The sequence below is a fragment of the Mustela nigripes genome, chromosome 11, assembly GCF_022355385.1.
Source record: "Mustela nigripes isolate SB6536 chromosome 11, MUSNIG.SB6536, whole genome shotgun sequence".
Lineage (NCBI taxonomy): Eukaryota > Metazoa > Chordata > Mammalia > Carnivora > Mustelidae > Mustela > Mustela nigripes.
The window spans coordinates 36981877-36993375 of NC_081567.1; the positions used below are offsets into that span (position 1 = coordinate 36981877).

The window sequence follows — 11499 nt, forward strand, 5'->3', positions numbered from 1 at the left end:
GAGGAGCCAAGACGCTGCCCCTCTCCAGAAACCCCCGCTGCCCTGACACCCCCGCCCCTGCGCCTCCCTGCTGTTGCCCTACAGCTGCTGCTGGAAGGACCCCAGACCCCGGCTCCAGGCAGGTGCAGGTGCGGGTCCCGTGGGGCCGGCCGGTCCTCCGACTCCCGGCCAGTCTCTGTTCTCCACCAGCCCCGAATCCACAGGGACGTCTCGGGACCCAAATTCACAGAGACCCCTGCTCCGGTGAGCTAGAGCTTCTGTCGGGGGAGCAGGCGAGCAGCAGTGGGAACAAACAGTGACGGGAGGGCTGTTGCGTGGGTGGAGAGTGCGACAGGGAGATGCGACCCGGGGGAGGGAGCGCTGCAGGTGGTTACGCAGGAACCCTCGGGGCTCAAGCGCCTATGCCCAGCGCTGCGGAAGGCAGATGGGAGCCGGAGCTCGCTCGTTCTGCTGGGAAGGCTCCTGGACCGAGGCCTGCGGGCCGCGCGCGCCCCCTGCCGGCTACCGACCGCCTCGGCCCCGGTGCGCGCGGCGCGAAGCCAGCGCGCGGAGACCGTGCTCGCCAGAGACGCGAAGCGTGCTGCCGCTGTCGCAGTTCTGATTACCATCTTCTCGGAGACTGCGCGGGTGCCGGGGGCAGGGACGCTGGGGGCGGGCCCTCCGTCCCGCGGGGAGCATGGGACCACCAACTCCCATTGGTGGTCCTCCCCGTGAGCCACGGTCTCCCTTTTAGAGCTTCGTCCCAGGAAAATTCAGGGCAATTTACGGGATTGCTGATCAGCTGGAGAGGACCGGGTGCAGCCGCGGCAGGTGTGCGGGATGCATGGGCTCCCGTCCCCGTAGCGGCGTGCTGCAGTCCGTAAAACCGGGCTGGGAACACATTCGTAATGGATTAAGAGAAAATTACCTGGATCATCCCAGTTTTCTGAATATGAAAAATATCATGGGGGCGCCTGGGTAGCTCAGTGGGTTGAGACTCTGCCTTCTGCTTAGGTCATGATCTCAGGGTCCTGGGATGGAGCCCTGCATCTCTCTCTCTGCTCAGCAGAGAGCCTGCTTCCCCACCCTCCCCCACCTGCTGTGACCTCTCTCTCTCTGTAAAGAAATAAATAAAATCTTAAAAAATATATATTATAGACATATCAAGATGAGTGACTGGAGATATCTGTAATATATTTTCCATAATCGGTATGTATTTATTTCAATGAACATGAATTACCCACCCCCCCTTTTTTTTCAGTTCGAAGAGTATTAAATTATGTTTGGAAGGAAGTGTATAGTCATCCTATTTACATTTTTTTTTTTAAGGGGAGGGCAGGAGAAGGGAGAGATAGAGGGAGAGAATCTTTTTTTTTTTTTTAAGATTTTATTTATTTATTTGACAGAGAGAAATCACAAGTAGATGGAGAGGCAGGCAGAGAGAGAGAGAGAGAGGGAAGCAGGCTCCCTGCTGAGCAGAGAGCCCGATGCGGGCCTCGATCCCAGGACCCTGAGATCATGACCTGAGCCGAAGGCAGCGGCTTAACCCACTGAGCCACCCAGGCGCCCGAGGGAGAGAATCTTAAGCACACTCCACACCCAGTGGGGTTCCATCTCATGGCCCTGAGATGGTGACCTGAGCTGAACAGATGGAGCCTCACAGGTACGCTGACTCTTGACTCAGAGCCCCCTTCGCTCTATAATGAAGACCCCACACACGCACAGAGTGCAGAGACCCAGCGCTTACTTACCTCTGTGACCTCTGAGGATCTGCTGCTCTAACATCTGAGGGAACCACTCTTCACAGGAACACATCAACTCTCCTCCTGATTGCCGACACTGTCCCTCCCAGATGGGACAACTGGTCACTGACCCAATGTCAGGTCTTGCCAGCACCACGACCTCCCCTATCTCCTCTCCCTTAAGGCTGTGGTGGCCTCCTTGCCAGCCTTTCAGAAGCTACATTGGACGCTTCTAGTCCGTTCCCTTCATGGTGCCTGCGGGCTTTGTAAAATGAGGCTAACCCTGTCCCTCATCTGTTTAAATCCTTCCCCAGCCACCCACTCCCCATCATGACCCTGGAATCCTCCCTATGGGCTCCCAGCCCCCAGACCCAGAGCCACTGCCCACCATGTACTGCCAGCGGCCAGGACAGCAGGGACAGCAGGCCCAGCCGCACCAAGTCACCCCTAGCCAGCCCCCTGTCCCCCCAACGCCTTCTTCACTCTGCCTTCAGGGGGCGCCCCACCACCAACTCCTCCAACCTTCTTATCAACTGACCCCCAGCCCACCAAGGGGATGACCCAGAGCCACAGGAAAGGAGAAACGTGGTGGGGAGCAGGAATCTATTTAAATATCAAATGAAGACAAAGGAACGTTTCAAAGGATGGTTACAGAATATAAATGTAACAACCGCGCTGGAGGGATACAGGGATAACCAAGGGAGGAGCTGGGCCAGGAGGGGGCTGAGGAACTCCCTTTGCCTAGAGGGGTCCATAGATACAGGCTAAATTCAGAAAAATGATGTTCAAAAACGTAAGGCCTCTGGTCTCAACTTTTTAGAAATAATCTGTTTCCTTTGTCTGATGGCAGTTTTCACAAAACGAAGACCACGGGAGGTGAAGGAGGCTGAACTAAGCCTTTCCTGTGGGGGGGCCTCCAGGGGTGACACCCAGGGTGAATGGAGGGGAGGGGCTTGGGTGCCCAGGAATCTCAGCCCCCAAAACACCCCCAGAAGGAACATGGTAGGGGTATCGTACACTTCTGTTGGGATCTGCCTGCCATACTGCAGGCCCACACCCTCCCCGGCAGAACCCCCGGCAGCCACGAACACAGGCCCCCATGAGGGGTGGGGGAAGCTGTCAGGTGGTGGGCTTCCTGGAGGAGGCGAGCCTCCTGATGATCTGGCACCAGCAGGCTGAAGGCTCCTGGGAACAGGCGTGGGAGGGACGATCAGGGAGGGGCCAGAAAGCCTGCCCAGGGGCTCAGGCCTGGGGGGGTCCCAATGTCCCCCTTTCAGACCAGGAGCAGCAGGAAGGAGAAAATTCAGAGCCCCTACCTAGTCTGTGGGCCAGTGATGGCTCTCCAGGCAGAGGGGCTGGGGTCCTGGGAAAGAGCCCTGGGAGGGCTGGTGGGCCTCTCAAAGGACCCACGTGGGTCCTTTGCAAGTGGGGTCTCAAAGGACCACAGAAGGGTTTAAAACCTGCCCATAATGGGACCTAGCATATAGCTTCTTTGATCCTGTTTGAGGTTTTTTTTTTTCTGTTTATAAAAGTAATTTATACTTAATTTGGAAAACATTACACAATGTCTGAGAGTGAAAATCAGTTGCAACTGGGTCCCCAGCGAAAGTCACAGCCAAGTTCATTGATCCAGTAAGGGCATACCCGTGTTTGTCAGAGTTACAGGAGCGTGTTGGGCATGACGGCGTCTGCGATGGGCTCCTCCCCCACCACCTCGGTCCTGGGGGCAGACTGCCCTGCCAACCTTCCATCTTCTTTTCCGTCTGGAAGAGAAGGGAGTGGGTCAGGCTGGTATCCAAGGAAAAGGGCAGCGGGAGGGGGGGGAAACCCACGGCCTGAAGCTCTCAGCCCAGCAGGGGGATGTTGTGGGATGCCACTGGCTGAGTTTCAGAAATCAGAGCTGATTTCAGACACATGCTCCCTACAGCCACCAGGCCAGGGACAAAGAGGCTGTTAAAGTCATTTCCAGGGAACTTTGGGCCAGATCTGGGCTGAGAACAAGAAAGCCACTGCTACCCCCACCACCGGGCCTGGAATGGTGTAAGAGGTGGGAAAGTCTGGGGACCAGGCCTGGAGGTAGATGCAGGGTGACAGGCTGACGGGGCTGTTCACTGCCCAAAAGCACCTGCCTAGGGGAGTCTGTGGGGCTGAAACATAGTCCTAGCTCTGCCCTCGAGCCCTCTAGCTGAGGACCGGTGGCTTCGTTTTAATTCCTGCCAAGGGGCCATGGTGGGTGGGTGGGGCCCTTGTGGTCCAAGAGCCCAGGCAGATCTGAGAAGCATGCAGAGGTCTGAGATGGGGTGGAAGGGACCAGGGGATGGCCCACAGCCCAGCTCCCAGAGAAGAACAGGCTCTGGCCTGACACTCCCTTCTCTACCCTCTGCCATGACCAGCTGGTGGCCTCAGAGTGGTGACTTAGCTCCGTGAGTCCCACCTCCCTACAGATCATGGGTCCTGCTCCCTCCACCCCTGGGACTGGTGGGAGGCAGCAGGCGGACTCGAGGGCGCACTGGGAGCAGGACTGGCCAGCAGGACCACTCAAGGGTGAGCTGGATGGGCTGTGGCGGGGCCTCCACTTCTTGAGCTTGGCTCCCATCTAGCCGTTGAGGGAAGCTGAGGGCTCCCTTGGGTCCCCCGAAACTCGAGGGAAGCCGTGGACTAGGAATCCCCTAGGACTTCAGACCACTCACTCCTACCCTTCCATCAGTGCGTGGGGCCCCCTGCACTGCCCCGGCCGAGTGCCCTGGCTGGCTCCAAGGGGGCCACCTGTTCACAGCAGCAAATGGTGGTTTTATGGTCCCCATCTCCTCAGGGTCCAGCAGACCCCACTTCCAGCTGGGAAGAAACCCAGCTCATCTCTTCCCCAGCTACTGGGCATTCCCTCCCTCAAGCACCCCTCAGGACCCCACACTCAAAGAATGCATCCATGTTCCAGTGTCGCCTGCAGCAAGCCGGGTGGAGCATGGGGGGCCCTGCCTGGGGCCTCAGAGACACACAAACACATAGACACATAAGAGCAGAATGGACAGAAATAGGCCCAGGACCCACAGAGACACACCTGGAGGGACACACAAGCTCACCCTCCCAGGCCAATCCACACACAGACACACGTGTGTGGAGGCCTAGAGACACGCAGGTCCTACACTGAGGTGTAGTGTGGACTGCACATGCACACCGTCCAGAGCCAGCCCGGCCTCTGGATCTCAGGTTCCCGGGTGTCAGGGGACATCCTGCCTCGGGAAGGTCTTCCTCACAAGGTGCGTGCTATGACCGCCGGGGCCTCACCTATGTCCGGCTTGCTGCGTTTCTGCTCAGGCTCCTGGGGGGGCGCCTCGATGGCCCTCTGAGCCTCAGGATGGATCTTGAGGAGGGCTCTGGCGAGGGTGGCAGGGGCGGGCACCCCCAGGGACATGACGCAGTGCACTCCTTTGCGCTTGGCCCCTGCCACCTTGGCACTGTCCTTAGAGGCCGTCAGCAGGACCAGTTTGGAGAACTTTCTGGGCTTCCTGGGTGCAGCGGGGACAACATCTGTGCTTGGCTGAGAGGACTCCGGGGACGGCTCCTGGCCAGACTTCACACTCTCGCCGTCCTGCTCGCTGGGCTCCGGCAGGGGCATTCTGGGATGATGGGTCGTCCCTGTGACCACGCTCAGGACCCAGCAGGTGGAGTTCTCGTCCTCCTCCTCCCTGCTCGGGAAGCTGGCAGTCCAGGGGCTCTGTCCTAAGGAAGGAGGCAAAATCCATGAAGTGCAGAGCCAGGAGTCAAGTGGAGGGGGTTCTAGAGCCTGACCCCGCACAGGACCTGGTGTGCCTCATCCAGGATGACGGTAACTGGCCTTCCTGAGCACTAAGCTTGAGACCAGCACACGGGTGATGCGCTCAGGTCCCAGACCCTCCCAGGATACCCGATGTCCCTCCTCCTGACACTGTGTCACAGGGAGACCGAGCTGGGCACCCACAGGCACTCTGCAGACCACAAAGGAGACGTCTGGCTCTGAGAGGCGGGACTGTCTGGACTCACAGCCTGATCTGTCCCTCAGCCTGGGCCAGAGGCCCTGGACCATGCAGCACTTGAGAGATGCCGGGACGCCCAGAGGGCAGTGACCTTGTACCTAAGCCGGGGCTGGCGCTGCCTCAGCTGGGAGGAGACAAGGCGGTAGAGGTGTGCAGAGAATCCTCAGTCACTCCAGGACCCCTGGCTTCTGGGCTGGAGAAGCAGAAAGGACGTATTACAGGGGCCCCTGGCAGGGCAGTGTGGAGTGGACTTTTGGGGGCACCTGAGTGGTGGGCAGATGGCAGGGTCTTTCTCAGTGTACAGTGTTAGCCCAGAAACAAGACCTCATCCTTAGCAGGGATCTCCCCTGCCCTTCTCGGCATCCCGGCAACGGAAGGCTCACAGATACTTACCTGCCCCCGACCCAGTTTATCAACCCGGTTTACGGTCCTCACTGTTTCCTGGAACCCTTCCCAACACACATGGCCTGAGGGGGGCATGCCCCGATTTCCGAAGTTTTCCAAGACCCCATCCGTGAGAGGAGTCAGGGATGCGATTAGGGTGCCTTGTCCCCTGCAACCGCTCATCTCCAGTCCCTTGGCCACTAGACATAAACGCAGAGACCTCTTGGGCTGTGACAGACATGGAGACCCACCCGCGCAGTGGGTGAGCCCTCAAGGAAATCCACCTGGTAACGGGTCACCTGACCAAGGCACCCCTGGGATCAGTGTCTCTGTATCCCTCTTGTCCCCAGCCCCCCAGTTCAGCCCTGGGACAAGCCAACCTCTGCTTCCCCAGCACAGTCCTCTGCCCCGCCCATCCTGTCCCCCAGTGTGACATAGCAGTCCTGGAGGAACGTGGGGACCAGCCACAGAAAAGACATGGCCAAAGCCTCCCCTGCTAGAGCCACTCTGGGCAGAAAAGTTGATGGCGGAAGCCCCAGCCCAGGCCATCCGACCCAACCCACACACAGATCGCTTCAGTGCACATCTTCTGGAGCCAGCCCACTCTTCAGGCTTGCAGGCTTCCCCTGGACCTGGGAATGCAAGCCCGTAGCGTTGGACCCCTTCCTCACACCACATACAAGCATTAACTTTAAAATACTCTTAAGGAAAAAAAGGAGAGAGAGGAGTAAATGTTCATGACCTTAAATCGGGCAAAGCTTTCTTCAACATGACATGAAAAGTTGGGGCGCCTGTGTGGCTCAGTGGGTTAAAGCCTCTGCCTTCGGGCTCAGGTCAGGATCCCGGTGTCCTGGGATCGAGCCCCACATCGGGCTGTCTGCTCCGCAGAAAGCCTGCTTCCTCCTCTCTCTCTCTCTGCCTGCCTCTCTACCTACTTGTGATCTCTGTCTGTCAAATAAATAAATAAAATCTTTAAAAAAAAAAAAGTATATGTGACCAAAGAAGAAAGAGATACCGGACCCCCACCAAACTTCAATACTTTTGTGGGAGGACACCAGAGGACACCATCCAGAGGCTCAAGACAGCCCACAGAGTGGGAAAGAATTTTTGCTACTCTTATTTCTGATGAGGGAATTGTATGTGGAATTTATGAATTCCACACTCAATAACAAAAGACTAACAACCCAATTTAAAAATGGGCAAAAGTGCTGAATAAGCCTTTCTCCGAAGAAGAAATACAAATGGCCAGTAAGCATATGTGATGCTCAACGTCGTTCGTCATGAGAGGAACACCAGGTAAAACCATGACAGACGGCTTCACACCACCAGGATGGACATAATAAAACAAACACACACACACACCCGATAACAAGTGTTGGTTTGGATGAGGAGAAACTAGAAGCCTCTTACACTAATAATGGGGATGTCAGCAGCTTCTCGAAACACTGAGCACAAAGTTATCACGTGACCCAGCAATTCCATTCCAAGTACATGCATAAGGGAACCAGAATCAAGTGTCCACATAAACACCTGTCCACGAGGGGCGCCTGGGTGGTGCAGTCATTTAAGCACCTGACTCCTGGTTTTGGCTGGGGTTATGATCTCGGGATTGTAAGATCGAGCCCCACATCGGGCTCTGTACTCAGAGCAGAGTCTGCTTGGAATTCCCTCTCATTCTCCTTCTGCCCCTCTCCCCTGCACTCCCCCCCTCTCTCTGAAATAATCTTAAAAAAAAAGTTTGTTAGGGGTACCTGGGTGGCTCAGTCGGTTAAGTGTCTACCTTTGGCTCAGGTCATGATCCTGGGGTTCTGGGATCAAGTCCCGCATCGGGCTCCCTGCTGAGCAGGGAGCCCTTCTTCCTCTCCCACTCCCCCTGCTTGCACTCTCTCTCTCTCTCTAACAAATAAATAATAATCTTTTAAAAAGCTGTATGTGAATGTTCACACCAGTATTTTTTTTTTTAAGATTTTATTTATTTATTTGACAGAGAGAAATCACAAGCAGGCAGAGGCAGGAAGACAGAGAGGAGGAAGCAGGCTCCCCGCTGAGCAGAGAGCCCGATGTGGGCCTCGGTCTCAGGACCCTGAGATCATGACCTGAGCCAAAGGCAGTGGCTTAACCCACTGAGCCACCCAGGCGCCCCTGTTCACAGCAGTATTAATCACTGTCACCAGAAAGTGGAAACAATTCAATTAACCATCAGCACCTGATTGGATAAAAGATAGTCTACCCATACAATCGAATATTGTTTGGCAATTTAAAAAAATTTTGCTACAACATGGGTGAACCTTTAAAAGATTATGCTGAGTCAGGGCACCTGGGTGGCTCAGTGGGTTAAGCCGCTGCCTTCGGCTCAGGTCATGATCTCAGGGTCCCACATCGGGCTCTCTGCTCAGCAGGGAGCCTGCTTCCTCCTCTCTCTCTGCCTGCCTCTCTGCCTACTTGTGATCTCTGTCTGTCAAATAAATAAATAAAATCTTAAAAAAAAAAAAAGATTATGCTGAGTCAAAGAGGCCAGTCATTAAAGACCATGTAGCATAGGATTCCATGTACATAAAATGACCTAGAGACCAGACAATCTGTAGAGTGGAACTATCTGTCCTTGGAGACAGTAGCTGTGTGGTGGGCTGGGGCAGGGGTTGGGGGGGAGCAGGAGAATGAGGAGTGGCTGCCAGCAGGGAGAGCTTCTTCTAAAACTGACTGTGGCGATGGTTGCACAACATTATGAATAAATCAAAAGCAGCTGAATTGTACCTGGTGAGAGAGGGAGCTCCACAGGATGAGAATTAGCTCCATAAAACTGTTAGATATAAGGAAAAAGGGAAATGAAATCTACAACCAGTGGTCTCCCAACTTCACCATACCTAAGGATCACTGGGGTTCTTGGGACAAATGCACACTCCAGAACCACTCCCCCTACCACCCCCACTCAAGGTGTCTGGAAATGAGCTTGAGAAGCCACTTTTTTTTTTTTTTTTTTTAACCAATACCCCATTTGGCTCTGATACTTCGAGAGCCATAGGCCCTTCCCGTGGGAAGTCTGTAATTGCTAGTTCATGGGTTGAACTTTTATCCATCTCTCCATGAACAGGAGTAGACATGTCCTTTGGCTGGATCAGCCTCTTTTCTGGAGTCATCCTTCTAGCAATTTTCTAGGTGTGGAGGGAAGACCTGAAAGGTATCTATTTTAAGCCTAATATATATTTTTTGAAAGCTAAATTTCACTCAGTGAAAGCTCCCTGAAGGAACAGAATTTTTATTTTATTTTTTAATAAGAAAATAAAATAAAAATAAAACACAGGGGTCACAACCCTAAGATCATGACCTGAGCTGAGATCCAGAGTTGGACGCTTAACCAACTGAGCCACCCAGGCACCCTGAATTAACAGAGTTTTTTAAAAGCGATGTAGAAATGAATTAAAAAGAGCAAAGGTATTAATAGTGCACTCCCCTCACTTGACACCCTCCCTCTTTTCATGAGAAATCCCATGATTTGAAATCACCATTGACCTCCAGTCACCCACTCATCCTAACCCGATGTCATGACATGGGTCTGCACAAAGCTGACCCAAAAGTGTCAAGATGGCTCAGTGTGAACCTCAAATCATACAATGTTAGGAACTGGCAGGAGGCCCTGAGACGCTGGGAAGCAGAATCTTGGCTTAATGGTCCTAATCCCTGGAACCTACAGGGCAAAGTCTTCAGATGGCGTGAAAGTTACTGAAGCAGGAAAGCAGCTTGGTGACCCTGGTGGGTCCAATCACAAGGGTCCTAAAAAATACAAAAGGAAGGCAGAAGAGGGAAGGAGAAAGCAGGATGGAAGCAGGGTCAGAGAGCCTGGATGGTGCGGGCTTTGAAGGAGGAGGCAGGGTTGGGGGGGAGTGGCAGGCTTCCTCCTGAGGTGTCCAGGAGGAAGAAGACTAAGGAGCTCATTGTCTCTCCTAGAGCTTCCAGGAAGGGACACAGCTCAACGGGTACCTGGTCTTGACCCCATGAGACCCACGTCAGACTTCAGACCTCCAGAGCTATAAGACTGTTACAAAGCTGTGTCACTTAAGGCATCTACATTTGAGATTATTTGTTACAGCAGCAATAGGTAACTAATACAAAGTCCGATCCCTTGTTCCTGAGGCTCTGGAAGGCGTGAACCCTGCCTGGCCACTGACGAGGGCTCAAGAGAAGTACCTCCACACATATGGGAGGAAAATGCCACCAACATCCACCAGCATCTGTGCCCTCACCACGACCACAAAACCTCTTACCCTCTCCCGGCTGGTTCCCCATGTATCACGGGAACAGTGGCAGCGGTTCTGAATAGCAGGAGGCAAGGGGATGCTGTTAGCCAACTCCTGGAGGTGCTGGCAGCTATGCCCCAGATCATCGCTGTCCCACGCGGCTCCCACAGGACTGTCTCCCACAGGGAGAGTCTCAAGGCAGCAGTGATCCAAAAAAGGTCAAGGGCTGCTAGTCTGTGGTACATGGGGGAGACCCTGCCCACCGTGGGAATTTCAGGTAATGCCCCCTCCTTCCCCTCAGCGCCCTGGCCCTTGGGTAGCTGTATTTTGTAATTGTAATTTGTCATCAGACCTGTCCGTGCGGCACCCAAATGGCCCCTCCCCCACGGTTAGAATCACCATCTCGTCAGCAAGCCTCCGGGGGGTTCCCCCCCCCCCGCCCCAATATCTCACAACTCCAACTGCCAGAGTGGGACGCGGCTGAGGGTGTCTGCTGGGAGGGGGGCAGTACTGGGTATGTGGTCAAGGAAAGGCAGACCAGTGCCGGCACCCTTGACTGGGGGCGTCAGGTCTCAGTCCGGAGTGGGGTGGGATGGGGGAAGGAAGAGCCAGGAGGAAGGAGGCGGCCTGAGCTCCCGGATGCAGATCCGGGTGACCCCCCTCCCAGCATCAGCAGCCCTAGGGATCCCGGGGAGGGCCGGGCACGCCGTGGGACCCGGGACCCTCCCTGGCCCGCTGGGGCCCGTCCTCACCGGGCGCGACTGGACGGCGGCGGCAGCAGAGCCCTCCCTCTCCGGCGACCGAACCGCAGCAGGTTCCGCAACCTCCTGCTTGGGGACACGCCTCGGTTCGGGCCGTCACCTCAAGCTGGGGTCACCGAGCGAGCATGCGCAGCAGGGCTGGGCGGGGGCATTCCTTGGGCGAATTTCCATGCTCCGGGTCTTCACCGCGCGGAGCCGAACTGGCGCCCTGACCAATCCGCGTGCGGAGGCGGGGTCACAGCTCGCATAGGAGGCGGGAGCAACCCGGGATTGGACGGCAGCGCCCGGGGGCGGAGCGCCAGCGAGCAGCCGGCCTGGAATCCAGCGCTGGGCGGGGCTCTCCCAGCATCAGAGGGTGGCTTTGACACAGACCCCGGGATTCTCC

At 55.6% G+C, this 11499-nt stretch overlaps 1 protein-coding gene across 2 annotated transcripts; it reads right to left on the bottom strand.

Annotated features, from left to right (window-relative positions):
• Positions 1 to 2310: 2310 nt before the first annotated feature.
• Positions 2311 to 11225, bottom strand: FLYWCH2 (FLYWCH family member 2). Of its 2 annotated transcripts, XM_059415581.1 has the most exons (4): positions 11106 to 11225; positions 5833 to 5927; positions 5007 to 5441; positions 2311 to 3484 (listed from the first exon to the last, which is right to left on the bottom strand). In XM_059415581.1, the coding sequence occupies exons 3-4, from the start codon at positions 5335 to 5337 to the stop codon at positions 3381 to 3383; spliced, it is 435 nt and encodes a 144-aa protein (XP_059271564.1). In that variant the 5' UTR covers positions 5338 to 5441; positions 5833 to 5927; positions 11106 to 11225; the 3' UTR covers positions 2311 to 3380. The 2 variants fall into 2 exon arrangements, with proteins under 2 accessions (XP_059271564.1, XP_059271565.1); XM_059415582.1 differs by lacking the exon at positions 5833 to 5927 and having other exon boundaries at positions 11106 to 11224.
• Positions 11226 to 11499: the final 274 nt, after the last annotated feature.